The sequence below is a fragment of the Sorex fumeus genome, unplaced genomic scaffold, assembly GCF_029834395.1.
Source record: "Sorex fumeus unplaced genomic scaffold, SorFum_2.1 ptg000051l, whole genome shotgun sequence".
NCBI classification, from domain to species: Eukaryota; Metazoa; Chordata; class Mammalia; order Eulipotyphla; family Soricidae; genus Sorex; species Sorex fumeus.
This window is the reverse complement of record NW_026606108.1, coordinates 21,977,284-21,998,445: the sequence shown is the minus strand read 5'-3', so window position 1 is coordinate 21,998,445 and position 21,162 is coordinate 21,977,284. Positions and strand designations below refer to the sequence as shown.

General features: G+C 39.7%; 1 protein-coding gene across 1 annotated transcript in view; it reads right to left on the bottom strand.

The window, feature by feature from the left end:
- The window catches only part of SRFBP1 (serum response factor binding protein 1), a 45,479-nt gene extending 26,163 nt beyond the window's left edge, over window positions 1-19,316 (bottom strand). The window contains exons 1-3 of the mRNA XM_056124530.1: window positions 19,213-19,316; window positions 5,345-5,433; window positions 4,411-4,483 (exon numbers count right to left, since the gene is read on the bottom strand). Coding sequence (XP_055980505.1) covers window positions 4,411-4,483; window positions 5,345-5,433; window positions 19,213-19,302 — 252 coding nt within the window. The 5' untranslated portion in view covers window positions 19,303-19,316. The remainder of the gene's footprint in view (window positions 1-4,410; window positions 4,484-5,344; window positions 5,434-19,212) is intronic.
- Window positions 19,317-21,162: the final 1,846 nt, after the last annotated feature.

Here is a 21,162-nt window from a genome sequence, read left to right as displayed (position 1 = left end):
CCTATTTGTTTTAGAAAAATTGACTAATCTATAAAAGAACCATGAATTACAAATGGAATTTGACACAAAAGCTACATAAACATGTAGCTTTTCTAATGCTTTCTGTTCTATTTTATATATATATATATATACATATATATATATAAATTTAATCCAGCTTAAACTTTAGAATCAAAGGAATAACAGAAAACCATGGTCACGTCACAGATAACTAGTGAAGCTAAGAAGGTTCAACAATTAAGTTGCTGAAGGAGAAAATGAGCTTCACATATAGATCAAACAGGCCAAATTTTCTTTTTAAAGAAGTAGATTGATCATCATTATAAGGGAAGTGTTTTAGAATGAGTATCTTTTGTTCTAAAGTCTTTATACACTACATGTAAGTACATTACATATAAAGCATTCTTTCAATGGTAAAATAAAATCAGCAATTTCATGGCAGCTCAAAACCTCCGAATAATTTAGGACTCCAAAAATGACGATTCAAAGAAATTACAGGGAAAAATTTAGGTACAGAATGTAATTTAGTAAGGACCTAAGTTAAGGGAAAAGGAAAGAAAAATAAATCATAACTTTTTAGCCTAGTGGTATTCTCAAAAAGAAGAATCTCAAGAGGTTTTATTCCTCTTAGGCATTTCATACAAAAATTAAAATATGTATGAAAAAACTTAATTCATATATAAGCCCCCAAATAATTATCACACAAAATATAATTGACAGACTATTTTGACTGAATAGATTAATAGTGTATGGGGGGGATTAAAACTTCGAAAAGAAAAAAAAATCAAACAGATTTCATGAATTTTGCAGGCCTGCAGAGGGAAAGGGGGACAAATAAAAAGAATCCACAAAAAACAAATAAACCTTTATATCTGTCTTTATTCAAATGAACAATGATAGTTCTATCCTACCAAACGCTTTGCAGTTCTTAAAAAGGAAAAAAATGGTGAGTTCTGATAATCAAACTCAATTAAGATATTGTTAGAGAAGTCTCTTGCTCTTTTATCTATCTGAAAACTTGAAGTTAAACCAAAATGTATAGCCAAACTTACTTGCAAAATGACCCTGCAATTAAAATAATTACTGGTACCAAATGTTGTATTTAAGTTCTGCAATAAAACAGTCTCCTAGACATTTAATACTATGTCATTTGGTAAATGAAAGTTTCCACAAAGTAAGAGCTGCAATGGAGACCTAAAAATTATTCTAGTGAAGAGTCTGGCTGAAAGAAACAAAAATACACATCATTTTAGTTCAATACTAATTTTATTTCAAGTTACTACAGAGCTGAATAAAATGCTGACACCACCATGCAAAAATTTATAGCACTGGCAATGGCAAAAGCATGATGTCAGCCACCAATATTACCATCCACATGACCAAATAATATGATGAACACTTTAATTCTTGATACCTAAAGTTGCAGTAAAAATAAGACCACAGGCATTGAGGCATGCTGAGATGAGTTTAGACTGGCAAAGTATTTAATTAGTCTAAAACTTTAATTCAGATTTTTTAAAAAGGAAAAACACAAGCTTAAACATCTAAATTTGTTTTAAATGTGCTACATTTTTTCACCAAACTGGCCCATACAAATATAAAGTCTTAGTCAATTCTCAAAATATATTCAAGCTCTCATTCAAACTCTCAATAATATTCAAGTAACCATATACACATACAAAACGCGATTTGGCTGTTTGTCCCCAACGTCATACCTAGTTTTCTCCCTCTCCCAGGTCAGTGAATAATCGAACCTGGGACGCCACCTCCCCAGCCCCAGGTGTCCTCTCGGACCCTGGGCGGCCTCCCCTCCCCTCCCCAAGCACCTTCCTGTTTGTCCGTCCCTAATATCGCGCACAGTTTTCTCCCTCTCCCAGGTCTGTATACTCCACTCCCACCCAGGTACCTGTAGTGTCCTGGCCTCTGCAGCAGTGGGCGTGGCCTATTTTGGGGCCAGCTGCTGCTCACGTAGCAGCAGTTATATTACCCATACCCAGCAAGCTGGTGTCACAACTCAGCCTCCATACCACCACAACAACATGAAGAAACAGCGCAAATCCCCACCATGAGGAGGGGACGATGAAAAGAGTCCAGAAGCCTCAATAGGTGTTACTGACAAATGTGAGCTCTCCAATAAATTCAGAGAATTCAGAGATGAAGAAATGAAGATGTTCGATGAACTCAAAGAAATGGTGGGACAGATTTCCAGTAAATTAAAGGAGGATATGAAAGAAATTATGGATAGGACAATCAAGAAAATACAGGAAGAAATGAGAGAAGAAATAGAAAAGCTATGCACAGAAGTGTCACAAATAAAGGATTCGGTAGATGATATAAAAAACTCAGTGTGTGCCCTCAAAAGGAGAATGGCTACAGCCGAAGACAGAATCAGTGAGCTGGAAGATGAGCTGCATGAAGCCCACAGACAACAACAAAAATTAGGAAGAGACCTCAAAATAGATCTAGAGAGAATCAGAGTCTTAGGGGATGAATTCAAGAGGAGCACCATTAGAATCATTGGAGTACCAGAAGGTCAGGGGAGCAATCCCAATGAAAAGCCACAGTTAAAGAAATCATTGCTGAAAAGTTCCCAGAGCTGGAGAATGCAGGCATCCAGATTCAAGGAGCCCAGAGGGTGCCAGCTAAAAGAGACCCTAACAAAAACACTCCAAGACATATCATAGTTAGAATGATCGATGCTGCCGATGGAGACACAATACTGCAAGCAGCAAGGGCAAAGAAGGAAATCACATACAAAGGAGCACCCCTTAGATTTAGAGTAGACCTATCAGAGGAAACCCTCCAAGCCCAAAGGCAATGGTGGGATATAGTGAAAAATCTCACTGAAATGAACGCTTCACCAAGAATAATCTATCTGGCTAAATACTTACTCAAATTTGAAGGAACAGTACACTATTTTGTGGATAAACAAAAGCTCAGAAACTTCATAGACTCAAAACCAAACCTAAAAGAAGGGCTAAAGGGGCTATTGTAAGACAAAACAAACCCCGAAAAGCACAATAACCCCTTATAGAAAGATGACACAAAACCCCATAACAATAATCTCGCTCAACATCAATGGTCTAAATTCACCAATTAGGGAGACACAGAGTGGCAAAATGGATTCAGAGACAGAACCCAACATTCTGCTGCCTACAAGAAACACATCTCAACAGTTGAACAAACAAACAGACTCAAAGTCAAAGGATCAAAAACAATCCTGCAAGCAAACAATCCCCTCAAAAAAGCTGGGGTGGCCTTACTAGTATCGGACAACACAGATTTCAGGTTGCAAAAGATTAGAAGGGACGGTGAAGGCCATTTTTTATTAATCAAGGGATATGTAAAGCAGGAAGAAATCACACTCTTAAACGTATATGTACCCACCGAGGGACCAGTCAAATACCTACAACTGCTAACAGACCTTAAGAAGGACATTGCGAGCAACACAATAGTAGCTCGAGATTCAACACTGCCTTATCACCTCTGGATAGATCAAGAAGATTAAAACTCAGCAAGGAAATACTGGCTCTGAAGGAAAAAATGGGAGAGGGCTAATCAATCTATACAGGACTTTATATACCCCCCAAAAAGAATATACATTTTTTTCCAGTGCACATGGAACATTTGCCAGAATAGACCATGTGCTGGGCCACAAAGCATACCATAACAGAATCAGGTAGACACTGTATCAACTACTGCTCACAACAGCTGAAATTTGGAAAAAACCCGAGTGCCCGAGAACAGATGACAGGTTAAAGAAACTTTGGTACATCTACATAATGGAATACTATGCAGCTGTTAGAAAAGATGAAGTCATGAAATTTACATACAAGTGGTTCTACATGGAAAGTATCCTGCTAAGTGAAATGAGACAGAAAGAGAGAGACAGACATAGAAAGACTGCACTCATCTGGGGAATATAAAGTAACAGAATGTGAGATGAACACCCAAGAATAGTTGAGATGAGTACCAGGTCTGCTTGGAAGCCAGCAGCACACTGCAGGGGGGCGGAGGCAGCTCAGATAGAGAAGGGAACACCAAGTAAAGAATGTTTGGAGGATTCACTCGGGATGCGAAATGTGTGCTGAAAGTAGACTATCTACCAAACACGATGGCCACTCAATACCTCTATTGCAAACCACAACACCCTAAAGGAAAGTGAGAGCAAAAGGGAATGCTCTGCCACAGAGGCAGGGAGGGGTAGGGGGAGGAGGTGGGAAGGCTACTGGGATCATTGGTGGTAGAGAATGGGCACTAATGGAGGGATGGGTACTCTATCATTGTATAACTGAAACCCAAGCACGAAAGTTTATTAGTCTACAACTGTAACTTATGGTGTTTCACTAAAAAAAGAGGAAAAAATGCTGTCTGAAGAGCCATGGCATATCCTGCCTTCCCTGTTCTTACCTTCATGGCATGGATTTCTTCATGTAATCTCTGAGCCCGTCTTTGGTTTTTTAATAGGGCATCTTCAGAACCCCTGCAAAACAAAAACCAAAACTTCAATATGCCGTTAGGAAAAGTAAGAATTTTATTCAACAAAACACCATTCCTTTTAAAAATTTTCTTATTTTGGTGCCACACACCTGGTGATGCTCAGGGCTTAACAGTCACCCATCCCCCACGGTGTAAAACATTTTTTTAATCTTTACACAAGGAAAAGGCCCAGGGATGCAGCTCAGTGGTAAAGAACTTTATATGAGACCCTGTGCTCCATCTCTGTCACAGTGAAAAGGCAAAAACAAACAGAAAAAGAAACACCACAGAATCTATAACCCATGGCATCTCCCACTGTTTTTCTGAGCTAGGGATGTGGCTCTGCTGTAACAATACATGCTCATAATTAAACAAAGTCCTGGGTTCAACCTGCAGCAACAGAAAAAATTAAAAAATAAAAGACCAAAAAAAAGTGTTAAAAAAAGACTAGTAGGCAAATTCATCATGTATCTTAAATAAATATGGTCCAAGTTCTATAAAGATATGCTGACACAACTTAATTTTATATTACCCAGCTCCTTTCTCCAAATGAATCAATGCTCTGTATGAGTAATAAGATATTTAATTGTTCCCACCCTCAAATTTCGTAAATGTTGAATAAAAACAACTTTGTGCTATAAGTAATGAGTAACCTGCCCGCATGGCAAGCTGGCAGTAATGCTTTGTGCTATAAGTAATGAGTAACAGCCTGGCAAGCTACCCATGGCGTATTTGATATGCCAAAAACAGTAACAAGTCTCACAATGGAGATGTTACTGGTGCCTGCTCAGAGAAAATCTATGAACAACAGGAGGACAGTGCTACAGTGTTACTAGTGATAGGACTATTACTTTAAATTACTAACTTTTTTGACTTCAGTCTGGCAACACTCCTAACAAGTTTCCGGATAACCAACACTCGGATTCTCTTCACTTCTTTTCTCATCTTCACGACCTTTGAGGAAAAAAAAGCCAAAAACAACATCTTTAATCAAGAAGAAATATACTTCAAGTTGAATCTTATTGTTACAGATAACAATGGTATACTAGTGTACCACTTTAACCAAACTTTGGGATTAACTATTTTATAAGTTAATAAACTCAAACCTTTTCCGTAAACAGTGTAAAGAATAAATCAGTATTTTAAAACTCTGAGAAGTTATAAGAAACAATTTTTGATCTTTTTAAGAATTAAGCATTTCCAGTGATTAGTATTTTAATACACTAAATCTTACGGGATTTGTAACATAATGAACTGTGAATGTGCTCTAAAATCAACTATCATTATATTCATAGTCATATGCTTTAGCTTTAGAAAAGTCTCACCCATAATGGAAAGAATTTAATCTACTATGAAGTGTTTGTATTTTAACAAAACAAATGAACGAACATGATCATATATCACTTACTCAAAGCACTCTATTTACTTTTAGTAGTAGACGGACTCAAGTATAAACTTTTTTTTTCAAGTATAAACTTAAAAGTAAACTCAACAAACACATGGGGACATTAGATAAACGAACACACAAATACTAAACTTTCCCATTAAAGAATAATGATGAACTCTGAGAACAATATTAAAAGGACTAAAAAAATAAAAATACTATTAAGAAGAGCTACATGTTTACTAGTACTTAATAGGATGTTATCATTTTGAGTTTATTTATCAAACACAGGGCAGGAGTCAAACATTTTACAATCCTGAATTGTTCTTCCCATTCTTTACATTAGGAACTAGATAAAATTTACTGATTTAGTCTTTTCTATAATACCTACAATGACTGTGTCAGTTAGAGATAAATACTCCCATGTCTCGGGTCCCCATTATAGGGTAATATTAATTATAGTAGGTAGTATTAATCTCCTTTCCTCTTTATCAGCAATTACACAACTGTTTATATAACCGTTACTTTAAACTGAGCTTCTAGAGAACAGAAGCCTTGCAATTTTCATATCATTTTTTCTGTGCCTTGCAAGACTGTTTGGCATACACAATCCCTTGAATTCTTTCCAAAATAATATGAATATTACCCTGTTTCTTCAAGAAGCCCATTTGCAATTTCCTCCCTAAGTGTTGCCATCATTCCGGTGATGTAGACCAGTGTTTCTCAATCTTTTCTGACCACGGTCCATTTTCAACCTTGTTTCCTTCCTCTCTATTTACACAATTTTCACCTGTGGCTCCTTGGAATATCCTGAGGTACATAGGGAACCATGTGGAGCCAGTTGAGAAACATTAATGTAGATAACCACTTGAATGATCTAATATCTTTCCTCTCTTCTTAATTTTATCTTTTCTAATGACCTAATCTAATCTATCTCAGTCACCCACTTTCATGGTCCCTCTATTAGTCCTTGTCACTAGTCTATTTTTAAAACCATGAATTCAAATATTTCCCAATAAGATCACAACTTCTATTGGCTTGTTTGTTCAATTCCACCCACTAAAACACCTTTGACCTCACTAGCATCTGCACCACTGACTTATACTTCCTCTCAAAAGGTTAATCCCTTCTATCTTTACTCCCCTTATTTAGTTTAAGCAAATGATTAAACCTGTCAATACCTTAAAGTCTTTTATCCCTTTGATTAGGAAAATCTTAATCCTGAAAAAAATTTTTTTGAATTATCATAAAACCCCAATAGCTGAGAAATACATGTGATATTCTACCTATTATACATCCTTAGCCAAGGAGATAGTACAGATATTAAGGTGATTGTCTTATGTGCAGCAGACCTTGGTTCTATCTCAGGACTCACTGCAGTCCAAATGCTTAAATAAAGGTTCATTCTAACCTCAAATGAGCCTCTAACTTTCTAATCTAATAATCCTAAAATTTTTGCACAGTCAATTTATTCTAAAATTATTTGAAATTTTTACTAGTAGCCCAGCAAGCTACTGCACGGCACAGCCTGGCAAGCTACCCATGACGTATTCAATATGCCAAACAGTAACAACAAGTCTCAAAATGGAGATGTTACTGGCCCGCTCGAGCAAATCGATGAACAACGGGAGGACAGTGACAGTGACTAGTTTTCCTGAAACTGTCACTGTATCACTGTCATCCTGTTCATCAATTTCTTTGAGCAGGCATCAGTAACGTCTCCTTCGTCCTAGCCCTAGGATTTTAGAAAATACCACATTTGAGGCTCTTTCAGGGTCAGGAGAATGAAACTCATCATTGTTACTGGTTTTTGGCATATTAAATACTCCATGGGGAGTTTGCCAGAATCTGCCCTGTGGACAGTATACTTTTGGTAGCTTCCGGGAGCCGAGTTTTATAGTCTCTGGGTCTTGGCCGTTGATGGGATTACATGGCGCCGGGGGAAGTTGGTGGGTGTTAACGCCTACATACTGGAAGATGGGGGATCTGGGTGGAGGAGGTCCAGTCCCAATCCGAGCAGGCTTGGAGATCTACGCCCTGGGTCCCGCACACCTGGGTTCCTCTGCCGGCTCCTTCATGCGTGGAGCTCGTCCGAACATCATTGTATTTTCCCCTTTTCACTTTCATGGAGAAAATATCAGGTGGCAACTATCATTTTTCCACTGCCACGAATGCAAGTTTATTAATGAGACATATGCTTCTGTGTTAATAAAAGTTTGTTAACTAAACAAAGATGACGAAAAAATTCCACCTTTAACTGAGACATCTCCTTAATTCAGACCAAAGTGCACCCAATATCATTTGACATCTTTTGCATGAACTTAAATTCAGCTCAAACTCATACTTATTCTTCATGTTCTTGTTTGTTCTTTCCAGTGAAGAACCCATGTTCTTCACTCCAAATGTATTCTTGTGTGTGTGTGTGTGTGTGTGTGTGTGTGTGTGTGTTTGGATCATATCCAGCGATGCTCAGGGATTATTTCTGGCTTTGCACTCAGGAATTACTCCTGGTGTTGCTCCAGGGACAAAATGAAAAGTCAGGGATGGAACCCAGGTTGGTCACGTGTAAGGCAAATGCCCTACCCACAGTACTATCATTCCACCCCCCAAATGTATTCTTTTTGATTAGTTTTTCTTATTTCATTATTTCAAACAAAGGTTCTAATTATACACCTGGTGTTTATTATAAGTTAACTCTTTTATAAATCCTTCACATGAGATTAAGTCCTATTAGCTTATCTCCAACCTGTCAAAAGATACCTTTTTTCTATCCCAACCTAACTCTTTTGGCTGAGTTACTGGTTTCTTATCCATTCTTGTCCTTCTACAATCAAGAATCCATAACCATCAGAATACAGCACTGCTTAATTCTTTTCAATGTTTTACAATTGTTCTTAGGATAGTCTAATGGGCCTTTCAGTTTTGTCCTCGCCTCTATCACTAAGTTTTTATACCAACTGTTTTTCCTAGCAGTAATGTTCTTCTCCCATGCTAGCTAGTTAACTATATATCCATCTTATTTTTGGCTTGTCAATCAGTTCTTTTCTGGATTCCCTCAGAGGACCAACATTTCCCCTTATAAGTATTTATACTTCATCTAGAACTTACCACAATAATTATAGGAAGTTTGTTATTTTACTTGTAACTTATGTCTATGTATCTTTCTTCCACTAGGTTATAAAAAAAATAGAAGTATCCCATTTTACCTAACACTGAGTCTTAACATAGTGAATGATAAAATAATAAATGTTCATAATTATGTTAAATAAAGGTAGCAACATCCACTTGATTTTAAATGCATTTTAACATGTACAGACCAAGTTTCATTTCCACTAGATATAGTAGCCTTTTTGAAACTGCTCTGAAGTTAGACCAATTTTGGGAAAAAAATCTTAGATGAGTGAAATGAAAAGTTGAGACTAGATTTAAGCAAAAGGGGGAACTGTACATTCATAAACAATGTAATGGTTTCATGATACACTTCTCTGAAAGGATCATTCATAAAATAAATAGCAAGTGATAAGCTATACATTTAAATAGGTTAAAAACAGTTCAACAAGATGATGGAAGTCAAGATACTAGAGTCACCTCCTCTGCAAACCCAAAATAACAGACTTATATGGGCACTTGATTGGTGCGACTGGTGCATATGCAGTGGTGCTTTGGAGATTGATACTCTGACACCCAGAGGCTTGATCAGTGAAGAAAGCACACACAGTCAGGCGCAGAAAATGAAGAGGCTTTCCTCCAAGCAAGCAGTGGGTCAGGAGGGTAGTGATGGCTGAGGGCTAGGGGAACAGACAAAGGCTCTAAGGACAGACGTCCAATCATTAGAAAAGAATCGAGGCGTTAGGGCTTAAGGGTGAAATACTGCTCCCTCACCATTAGCGGTGTCTAAGGCCCCTGGACCACTCTTGTGATTAGGCACAGAACATGTGTTCATCCTAGTGAATGAATAACAACTTAAGCTTAGCCCACTGAAAGCCCAATCTCATCCACTGTTAGCAGCAGGAGTTGTTCTGGTTATAGGAGTTAATTAGGAAATGATGGCACTCCACCTAAAGCCTCCTCATGAGCGACTGCATGCTCCATCAGCTTTGTGTTATGTAACAAAAGAATTTATCCTTGCCTGGCACCGTTGCTGACATCACATTCACCTAAACTGTGACTGCCTCTACTCAAAGTCTAAAGCACCTTCTGACAGCAGAAGCCTGGACTTTTGGGGAAAGTTCTGGTATGAAGTTATAGGACATATACTGATGTTATTGCTCCTTCCTCTTCAAAACTGCACCCTCCTTCCGAGGACTAAATTTCAGAAAGAGAACTGAGAGCAGTCTTAAGGCAGGCAGTTTTTAACATGCAGCTCCTGGAGAGAGACCCTAAGAAACACCCACCCCTTATCCATCCTGATCGCTGTTGTACTGTGTCTTGACAGCACTCCAACCCCACAGCTCCAACCACTGCTTTCCTGTCTGCACTCTTGGGAAAGATGTGGGCTGCAGAACCTACAGATTAGGTACAGACCACAGCCGAGGGGTCAGTGACAGGCTGGAGTTGCTGGGAAAGCCCTGATCATGAACTGTCTAGAAAAAAAGGTGGATGCAGACTGCACTCTTAGCTCAGCCAACAGCAGATCTCTACGGAAGTTCAAATTCAGGGAATCCTCTGAATTCTTGTGGCCATGGCCCCAACCCTGTGCTTCAGTCTCCAAAAGCAAATGGTGGCAAAATATAAAGCAACAGCATCCTGAGTAAAAAGACCAGGCTTTTACTTTCCAACCTGCAACTTTATTATTAGGCATACATATCAAGTTAAGTCAGAGTGTTTAGCTCAAATAACATCTGATTTCAAACCAAAGAAATAGAGAAATATATCACAAAAATCATAGAGCAAAACAAAAATTTGGGGGAAAATTCAAATTCAGTGAAACTATGTAAGCTATCTGAAGAAGAGTTAATGATTATGAAGGGGCTCAAGTGATAGTACAGCAGGCAGGACACTTGCTTTGCACTGGGCCAACAAGGGCACAATTCCTAGCACCACATATGGTCCTCTGACCACACCAGGAGTGATCCCTGAGCACAGAGCCAGAAGTAATCCCGAGCACCACAGGGCATGACCCCCAAACAAAAAATTAACAAAAAGAAAGTGACAATGAAACAAGAAAGAGAATTTTCAAATAAAAATAATGGTGCTAAAGAATACAATATTGAACTAAATAACAAAGGACCAACAGTAAAGTAGTAGCAGCTGATAGAATCACCAAATTGAACACATGGCAATGGAAAACGCCCAACTAGATCAGCATAAGCAATAAAAGAATAAAATAATATATGAATGCTATGCTGAGCTGTATAGGAAAATATCTGGAAGAACAATACCCACAAGACAAAAGTCCCAAAGAGGGAAGTGAGAGAAAGGAGAAAAAAAAGGGGGGGAAATCCCTCTAATTTGGGGAAGAAACTAAATATCCAAATGCAAGAGTTGGAAATGATACACTCCAAGACAATACAATAAAGACAGTATAAACTAAAGATATTTCTAGGGGAAAACAAATCACTTAGACAGGAACCTTTGTAAAAGTATGTGTCAACTTTTCAGCAGAAATCTTGCAGGAGAGAACATAACGGCATGATACACTGTAAGTGCTAAAAGACAACTTGCAACCTCGAATAGTCTGCCCTGCCAAACTCTCACTCAAAACCAAAGGAACAAAGAGCTTTTAAAATATACCAAAATCAAAGAGCTTTATAAATATACCAAAATTAAGGCAATCCATCACCACAAAATCAGTCTTGCATGCTTACTAAATATAAAATGATTAGAACACACGTAGAAAAATAAACTTGTTATGTTGCAGTATGGTAATTATGTACATCAAGATCATAAGCATTATTATTGTAAATATACTCAAAGCAGCAAAAAACCCCCCCAAATTTAATATAATCTATTAGTCCAAAATGAAATGAGTGTCTTACACAAACACACATCACAAAATGAATGTGCTGGTAAATGGAGGAGTCAACTAACCCTACATAAGAAGATATCAATGAACCTGGTAAAATCTGAACATGGGGAGGGTTGGAGGGATAACACAATGGGTAGGGCGCTTGCTTTGCATTCAGCCAATCTGGGTTGGATCCCTAGCATCCCAATGGTCTCAAACCTGTTCAAATTGATTCCTGAGTGTAGAGTCAGGAGTAATCTGAGTACCACCGGGTGTGTCCCCAAAAGAAAACAAAAAACAAAACAAAACCCCTAGATATGGTAAAATAATCTGAATTATCTCTTGCATGGACTGGAGTGATATCACAGTGGGTAGGGGTGTTTCCCTTGCACGCAGCCAACCGGGGTTCGATTCCTCAGTCCCTCTCAGAGAGCCTGGCAAGCTAACAGAGAGTATTCTGCAAACACAGCAGAGCCTGGCAAGTTTCCCAAGGCATATTCCAAATGCCAAAAACAGTAACAAATCTCACAATGGAGATGTTACTGGTGCCTGCTCCATGAACAATGGGAGGACAGTACTATTTACAATACTACAGTATCTCTTGCATAGATTGTTCAAAAAAACTAAGTGAAGCTAAAATACCTGCTGGGAAGACACCATGAGTATATGGGGAGGAGTCAACATAATCACAGCAAAAAGAAATCACAAAAAGCCGAAGAGCAGTATCTAAAAAAAAACCTAAAAGAATGGTTCTCCAGTTCATGAACTTGAGAAATCCAATTTACAACGGAATGACTCAACCACAGCCAACACAGAACTAGAACCTTTCTGTGGTTCTCGTTCTAAGCAGTCAGAAAACACTTTTTCAATGTGATCACTATTATTTTACACTAGATAAAATTAACTAGTACTTTCATTTACACAGTTTTATAAAATTATGGTATTAATGGATTTTCTTTTGAGAAGAGAAGTCTTCTTTGGGGGAGTCAGAATAGTAGTAAGTTTCTGATCTACAAACTAATAGCAAACTTCAGTCCAAAGGAAAGAACAAATCTTAGCTGACTAGAGCTTGATGACTCAAGCCCCTCATGCATGAGAATGAATCCACCTCCACCCCATAACCCTGTTTTTCTGCTGCTGGGTGGCCACACCCATGAACCACCTCCAGCACCTTTTAAACTCATTAATGGCCATGATCCAGTGACTAACAAATAAATCTCACAAGAGAGCCACAAGTTGTATCATCCTATCCAAAATCTCAGAATCCCTGGAGTGCATGGCCGCTAAAGTGGCAACGTGAGTTTTTACACTCCACTCCACATGACAGCTTGGGTGGTGGGAGTAATAAAGGCTTGGGGTGGTGGGGTAACTAAAGGCGGTGGAAAGGTGTTATGGTGATGGGACTGGTGTTGGAACACTGACTGTGGTAAATTATTGTGAATTACTTTATTAAAATAAAATCAGGAAAAAAAATCCTAGTTGCCTACCTGCCAGACAGTCAATCTGCCTACCTCCTCTGGTAAAGGTTTGTTTGCTTGTTTGTTTATTGACTAGCTCTAACTTAATGGTGGTGGTTTGCTATTGATTTTAATTAACCTGCAAGGCTCAATCTTCTCAGAAGTCAGTTATTCCAAGAGCTGGTATCAATCTAAGGTAGTTCTTGCATGCCAAAGAAAGATCTTAGTGTTACTGTTCTACAAAAACACTAAAACTTCTACTTTTTCATTACCCATCTCTCAGTTATACTTATACATACACACACACACACACACACACACACACACACGGCTGGAGCAATAGCACAGGGGGTAGGGCGCTTGCCTTACATGTGGCCAACCAGGCCAACCTGAGTTCAATTGAGTTCAATTCCTCTGCCCCTCTCGAAGAGCCCGGCAAGTCACCGAGAGTATCTCGTCCTCATGGCAAAGCCTGGCAAGCTACCCGTGACATATTCAATATGCCAAACAGTGACAACAAGTCTCACAATGTTACTGGGTCTGCTCGAGCAAATCGATGAACAACGGGAGGACAGTGACAGTGATACACATATATACGTATATATATATATGTATACATTTATATACTTTATACACACACATATATAATACTGCTTGGGAGGCTGAGAAGAAAAAATAGACACGCTCCTACATTGCTAAGTCATAGTGCAAACTGGTATCTAATGAGAAAACTTGGGCTCTAACTAAATCCTACTTTCAGAAATCTACTCAGAGACATACCTCCAGCAGAAAAGGCATACAAAATAATGGCAACATTCTTATAAAACATTATTTAGGAGATATATTACAAGGGGCCATGGAAATAGTACAGAGTTAGGGTGCATGTCTTGGCTGCACCAAACCCAGGTTCAATACCCTGGACCACAAAGGCCTCCTGAGCATCACCTGGGGTGGCTTGGAGACCCCTGAGCACCAGTGGCCTTGACATCCCTGATGCATTATCCTCTGGTCCTAAACCCATGGCTTTGTTACCTGAATATCACTAAGAACAGAATACTACTTGGGAGATGAAATAGATATTACATATTATATATAAAGCATAAGCAATGTATTTTACACCCATGTAGATATATAAATACATTAATATGAATTACCCTGGAAACGTGTGGTAAAAGAACAGTAATTTTTAGGATGTGTGTAGTATATTATATCGCATTTACATAACATAGCACCATATAAGTAGTGTTTTAAAACATAGAACACACATGTAATAGTATACCATCTTCTGGGGACATCAGAAAAATTATAAAAAAGTGTGAGAAAAACATACTTCTAACATATAAAAATTATTTCTGCAGTGGAAAAGAAGGTCAATCAAACTAAGCATTACTGTGACCAAATACCGAGATTTGCTAAATAATGTGTTTAAGGACATTTGTTAAATGATTTTCCACTTTTTAAATATTTCAGTTAAAATTATGTTTTCATAAGAAGGATTTCCAATTTGGCTTTTGGACGATTTTTTATTGCTGAATTATACTTTTTAAAATTTCTGATGAAAAATTAAAAAAAAATCCAGAGGGTTCAGTCATTAATCTAAAACTTCATCTTTATTGAGCATATGCTGCCACCTAGCAAAACTTCCCAGAATATTTTAACAACCAAGCAGAAAATGTTTTTTCTGACGTGGATTTGGATTTTCTACTTGAGTAAGAAAATTATATAAAATGCAATTTCATATAATTATAAAATCATACTTCAGTTATTAAAGTAGAGCTTTTGTAGTTTCCACATGTAGTTTTTGACAGTCTTATCTTTTACAAAAGATGGAGGCAAATCATTTTGTTCTCTGGCACTTCAGTCCCCAAACTATCAACCTATGGAAAATTTACAATTTTCTGTTTTGCAATGTTGTTGGTAATTTCCAACCAAGAATACAATGATGACAGTTTCACATTATGGTCATGGACCTGTTATGAAATCAAAGTATCTGAACATATTTACCTCCTGATTTTGATTATACCTATGATTGCTATGGAAAGAAAACAGAAGATTAGAGCAAAACCAGTACCAATCATGTAAATTCTTTTTCTTTACTCACTAAAGGCTATGGCACTGCTGTTTTCAACTGTGTTTTTGTTTTTCTAACTTAAAGGGAGAAAAAGAGTCAACATTTAAAAGATCTTTCTTCCTCACTTGCACATTAGGTGCTCAAACTGCACTATGCACACTTTACTGGTAAATACTTATCATTTAAGTATGGCGATGGTTATGGATATTGCTATAGGAAATCAATCAAAGCCAACTAAATGTTCTCGTAACTCAGTGAAAACGGAATTTTAAAAAGTAAATGGAATTTCATAAAGTAAAAATGTGACAGTTTAGTTTTCAGGAAAGGAAAAGCAGGCGGGATAGATAAGGGAGTAAGATGCTGGGGTTGCAAGTGGCTGACCTGGGTTTGATCCCTAAGCACCTTATACTGTGCCCCACCAGAAGGAAACCCTCAACACAGCTGGGGGTAGACCTCTAAATAAGTAAGAAAGAAAATACAACATTATATATTACTTCAAAAGGAAAAAAATGACTTTAAGAACCTAGAGTTGGAAACTTTCATAAATGTCAGTTTTTGTCCTTGAAAAAACTGAAAAGCACAGAATAATTAAGGGTAGAAGACAGTGCAACTTAGCATGATATAATGGAATGTGCTGCAGGCAGGATCTCCCCCACATCCCCCCTAAAGACATTCTAGGAAACCAAATATAATACAAACTAGAAAGCTATGTAACTTTTGGTGGGGGGATGAGGTATACCTAGGGTGCTCAGGAGCCCATCAAGAAAAATTTGAATTTGGTTCAGGTTTAGTGGGACACAAGGTAAGTGCCTAACACCCTGTACTATCTCTAGGGCCTATCACTAGAACCTTGCATTGTTTTTTGAAAGAAAAATAATCAAAATTTATGAAGCATGGATTTGTCAAATTTGGTATGAGAACCAATATCCCAAAGATAATACCACAGATTTACAAACTTTTATGAATATTATGAAACCTACAGATCTTTCCCAACAAAGCAATACAAATAACAATTAACACAAGTTTAGAAAATAACAGGCCCCTGGAACACCCTTCTAAATCCCAGTTGAGAGATAACTTATAATGAATCATAAAATATGCCATAAGTTTCTGATTCAACAGGTAAGTACTGAGGATACATGTGGTGAACAGAACTTGCATCAGGTAAGTAAGGGGGAAATAAAAAATCTTTTGTTTCTCACATTTGCACACAGAACATGAAGCAATTCTTACAAATTTAAAAGATTAAAAAAGTGCTGCAAGAGCTTACACAGGGAAAAATGAAAATCAATGTTTTTCTTTTAGAATGTGACAATAAAGTAAGTATGAGATGGGTGTAAAAGGGAAATAGATAAAGGTAAAAGCAACAGTTTGCGCACAGGATTTTGAATATCACAACTGAGCTGCAGCAGGAAATCAAGTGAAAATAGACAAAATAGACTGGAGGACCCTACAGCAGATATGGTGGGACATATAACACTGACTAGTCTGAATTATTTAACATTTCAAGGTAACAATGAATTTGAACTTAAGGTATGTTTCTTCCTGAACAATAGTTATTTTCACCAGTTTTCTGAAACAGTTTCTTTGTTTCAGTAAGTTATTTTGTGGAAATGACATTAGTCCTCTGTCACTGTCACTGTCCTCCCGTTGTTCATCTGCTCGAGCGGGCCCAGTAACATCTCCATTGGCGACTTTGTTGTTACTGTGTTTGGCATATTGAATACTTCACGGGTAGCTTGCCAGGCTCTGCCATGCGGGCGAGATACTCTCAGTAGCTTGCCGGGCTCTCAGGGAGGGGCGGAGGAATCGAACTTGGGTCGGCCATGTTGGCTGCGTGCAAGGCAAATGCCCGACCGCTGTGCTATCACTCCAGCCCTCTATTAGTCCTCTATTTGTTCCATATACTTTTCCCCTAACTTCTTTTTTAAAACTTTGTCCTGTTTTCCAATTTTTTGGTGGACAGGTCTGTATTTCTTTTCCCATTGTAGATTTCCTCCCATTCAATTTAAATTTTAAGACAGTTCATCTTCCCCATTTCCCCCCCTCCTATTCCCCTCCTCACACTGGAACATGTAAGTAGGGATGTGTTTACTTTCTCATTTGAAAGTTCCTTTAGTCACCCAGCAAACATTCATTGAACACAGATGTTGCAAACAGAAATTACACACAAAAAGAAAGGGGCAAACAAGTGTTTTGATCATAGAAAGCACTGTGGCAGTACAAAAGAGAAACCCATAGCCTAGAGGAGGTGAGTTAATAAAGACTTATTTGGTTTTGTTTTGGGGCCACTTCCAGCTGTGTCAGGGCTTACTTTCTGCTCCATGTTCAGAGAGCACTCATAGTGGTGCTTAGGGGACTAGGGGATCTAACTGGATCAGGCACTTTGCAAGACAAGAGCCTTAACATCTGTGCTCTCTCCTGAACAGTAAAGAATTCTTGAAGTCGAATTTTAAACTGTTGTAAAGAGGAGTGACTATGAACTAAGAAAAGAGCCTTAAAGAGTGGTATTAGTCATCTGTAGTCAGAGTAGCTTCAAAATTTTTAGAATAAAAATTCACTCGTATTTTTGGTGAATTCCCAAGGCCATCAGGGCCTTTTATATATATCACTGTACTATGATAGAAAAAAAAAACTATGTTTAATGGAACTAGCACGAGCTTAATGTGTGTTCACGGAAAGCAACTTCAAATCCTTCTTTAACATATCCTGTATTTCACAGGTGAGTGAAACCCAGAACCAGACTTCTTCTTAGCACATCACTAAGACAAGAATCTATTTAAGTTTTCTTTTCACACATTATTGACAAGTTCTCCTCTAAATGGGGGCCAACTGTCACTATACTATTCCAGGGGTTTCGGACTACTGGCCTTTCCCTGCTTATACCTGCAGTCTTCCTCCCCTGACCCCAAACCACGGTTGCAATCCCCCCCCTTTTTTTTTTAAAAAAAAAAAAAACACTTCCTGGCCAAGGTCGAGCATCCTTCACTTGCACTCGTTTTTCCTGGGCGTGGTTTGCATCCCAGTGCAAGGTGTTTGCAACCAGGTTTGTCTCACAAAGCCCTGTGAAATGAATGAACAGGGCCTTGTGCACTGCACTGACCCACTAAAAGAACAGAGGACAAAGAACAACTTAAATCCGTGGCTCTGGGGCTCTAACTGGATCCTCCCATTTCCAGCTTGAAGTCACGAGAGGACACGACTTTTCCTGAACGACCGGCAAGAGAGGCCGTCATGCTAAAACGTCAAGGCGGAGGCGCGGCGGGCCAAAGCCGGGGCAGGGGCTGGCTGGGTTCGAGAGAAACTGAATCATGGGGCTGGAGGAGTCAAGTCTGACGAGCCTCTGGCTCGGGGTCTGCGGGACGTGGGAGGCAAAGGAACGGACGGCTGGCTCGAAGGAATGAGGCTGTGAGCGCCGACCACTCAGAAGCGACAGCCGCATCAGCCACTTCCTTGAGCGACAGCCGTCACGTTCGGCCCTTTAAATGCAAGGTCTGGGCGACGGAGTGGGGGTGGCGGGGGAGCAAAGACCAGGCAGGTTGCGGTTCATTTCTCGTAACATTGAGAAGGGACTGTCGGGAGATTCACTAGACTGAGGACGGAAGAAAAGATGAAATGATCTTCTCTAGATCCCAATGACAGCCATCGGGCCAGCGGCCTGGAAACACCTCCCGCTTCCAACAACCGAGAAACCGAGTCCCCAAAGCCCGGGTCCAACTTCCGGTGCGCCCGCCGGGACCGTCCAAGTCACTCCTCCAGAGCGCCCTCCCCAACCCGCACCGCGGCTGGCAGACGCGGCCCGTCGCAAGGACGCCGGGGAGCCGGTGAGAGGGCCCTCCACGTCGCCCCACAGTCCCCGGACCTCAGCGCTCACCTCATTGTTGAGGTTCAGTGTCCCCGGAGGAGCCACGTTAGATGTAGGTAGAGGTTCCACCGCTGCCGGCACGTGAGGAGCTGCCGCCATAGCTCGGCTGCGTGGCCACGCCTCCAACGGTGGCCTCTTCCGGCCAAATTTCTTCCGCCGCCCCGCCCACAGATGCGCGAATGAAAGCGACCCGGGGTGCCGAAGAGGCCCGAGAGGAGCTGAGGAAAAAAAAAAAAAAAAAACAGCTGCTGGGCGGAGTCAGCGCACCCCACCAGCTGGTCTCCATGGAAACCAGGCACTGGCGCTGCCCCCTCGGAGTGCCCCGCGCGCGCTTTTTTGCCAGATTGCCATATTCTTTTCATTAGTGTATAAACCGGGTTAGGGACCTAGGTTTGGTGTGTGTGTCTCTCGATAGAGTGTTAATATTGATGAAAGAGTATTTTGTGAGAGGTCGCCCGGAGTGAGCTGTTTTTGCTCCATTTTTTTTTTTTTAAATCAGGTGTTTGTAAGGACTCCTGGGTTTCCAGCAAGTTCTCCGCTGTAGATTCAGGCTTCTATTCCGACTACGCTCTTTCTAGTCCTACTTCCCAGCTCCCCGAAGGAAGGGTTCCATTGAGCTGCTGAAGTGAGTCTCGGTGACAGAACGTCCTCTTCCAGAGCTGACGCTTGTGCGAGGTATCTCCAGGATCCTCACAGAAATCCAACGAACTAGGAACTCCCCTTCTTTTCCAGAAGTGGACCCTGAAGTGTCTTGCCCCGAGTTGACCCAGCGGGGGCTATCATTGCCACCCGGCTCGCCCACCTGGTCCACGAGCTGCAGGGCCCAGGAAAAGGAAAATTCTAGAAGCCCCCTTCCCACACATTCGGAAAAACGGTAAAACGTTTCTTTATTCCGCGGTAACCCTCCCACGTGACGTTTTTCACTTGAGGTTTTAGATGGTGCTCCCTCAAGCACGAGGGACTCTCAGAGCAGCCTGGGACATGCATCCCAGACTAAGGGAAGGGTGTATGTGTTGGCGCAAGAGGACAGCAGTGGCAGGGGTAGATGGTGGGTAGCTAGAAGCCCAGCTGGGGAGGATGTGGGGGCAGGCCCACAACTGACCCAGACTTAGGTTCTCTTCTCGATGTAGGTTCTAATCTTAACGGAGGTTCTATTGTCCCACTGGACTTCAGTGACATAACACGGATTTACAGATAGAATACAGTAGTAGTAGGATCACCAAAAAAGAAAAAAAAAACCCTAGGAAAATATGAAACTGGTATATGACCAAAATAAAACACTATAGTAAGTGACTTTTGAGAAATGAATTAATATGAATTGCCTGACAGAGACTTTAAAAAATAATCTTTATAAGCTCAGTGATAAAAGGCCAGAAATATAAAGCCTAATGGAATCAGAAAGATAATCCTTACTAAAAAGAGAAATTAAAAATACATTTTAATCATTAAAAAAATCCTTAAATTAACATAGAAACTATGTACCTTTAAAGTAATGAAGGACATGACAAGCCGACTACCATGATACTTAGTGGTAAAAAGTTGTAAGTTCCTTCTTTAGTGTTAGGAAAGAAAGAAGGACACCCTCATTCATCACTCTATTTAACATAGTTCTTGAAGTCCTAGGGAAAGTGATTGGCAAGAAAATAAAATAAAAGGTATTTAAGTTGGAAATGAAGCATAGCTATCTCTGTGGTGATATGATCCTATATATAAAGAACTCAAAAGACCACACAAAAACTGTGAGGACTAATACACAAATCCAGTCAAGTTGAATGATTTAAAAAAAAATCGATCACGATCAGGACCATCCTGTTGTTTGTCGATTACCTCGAGCAGGCCCCAGTAACATCTCCTTCGTCCTAGCCCTGAGATTTTTTAAAATGTGCCATATTCAAGGCTCTTTCAGGATTAGGAGAATGAGACCCATCATTGTTACTGGTATTTGGCATATTGGGTACA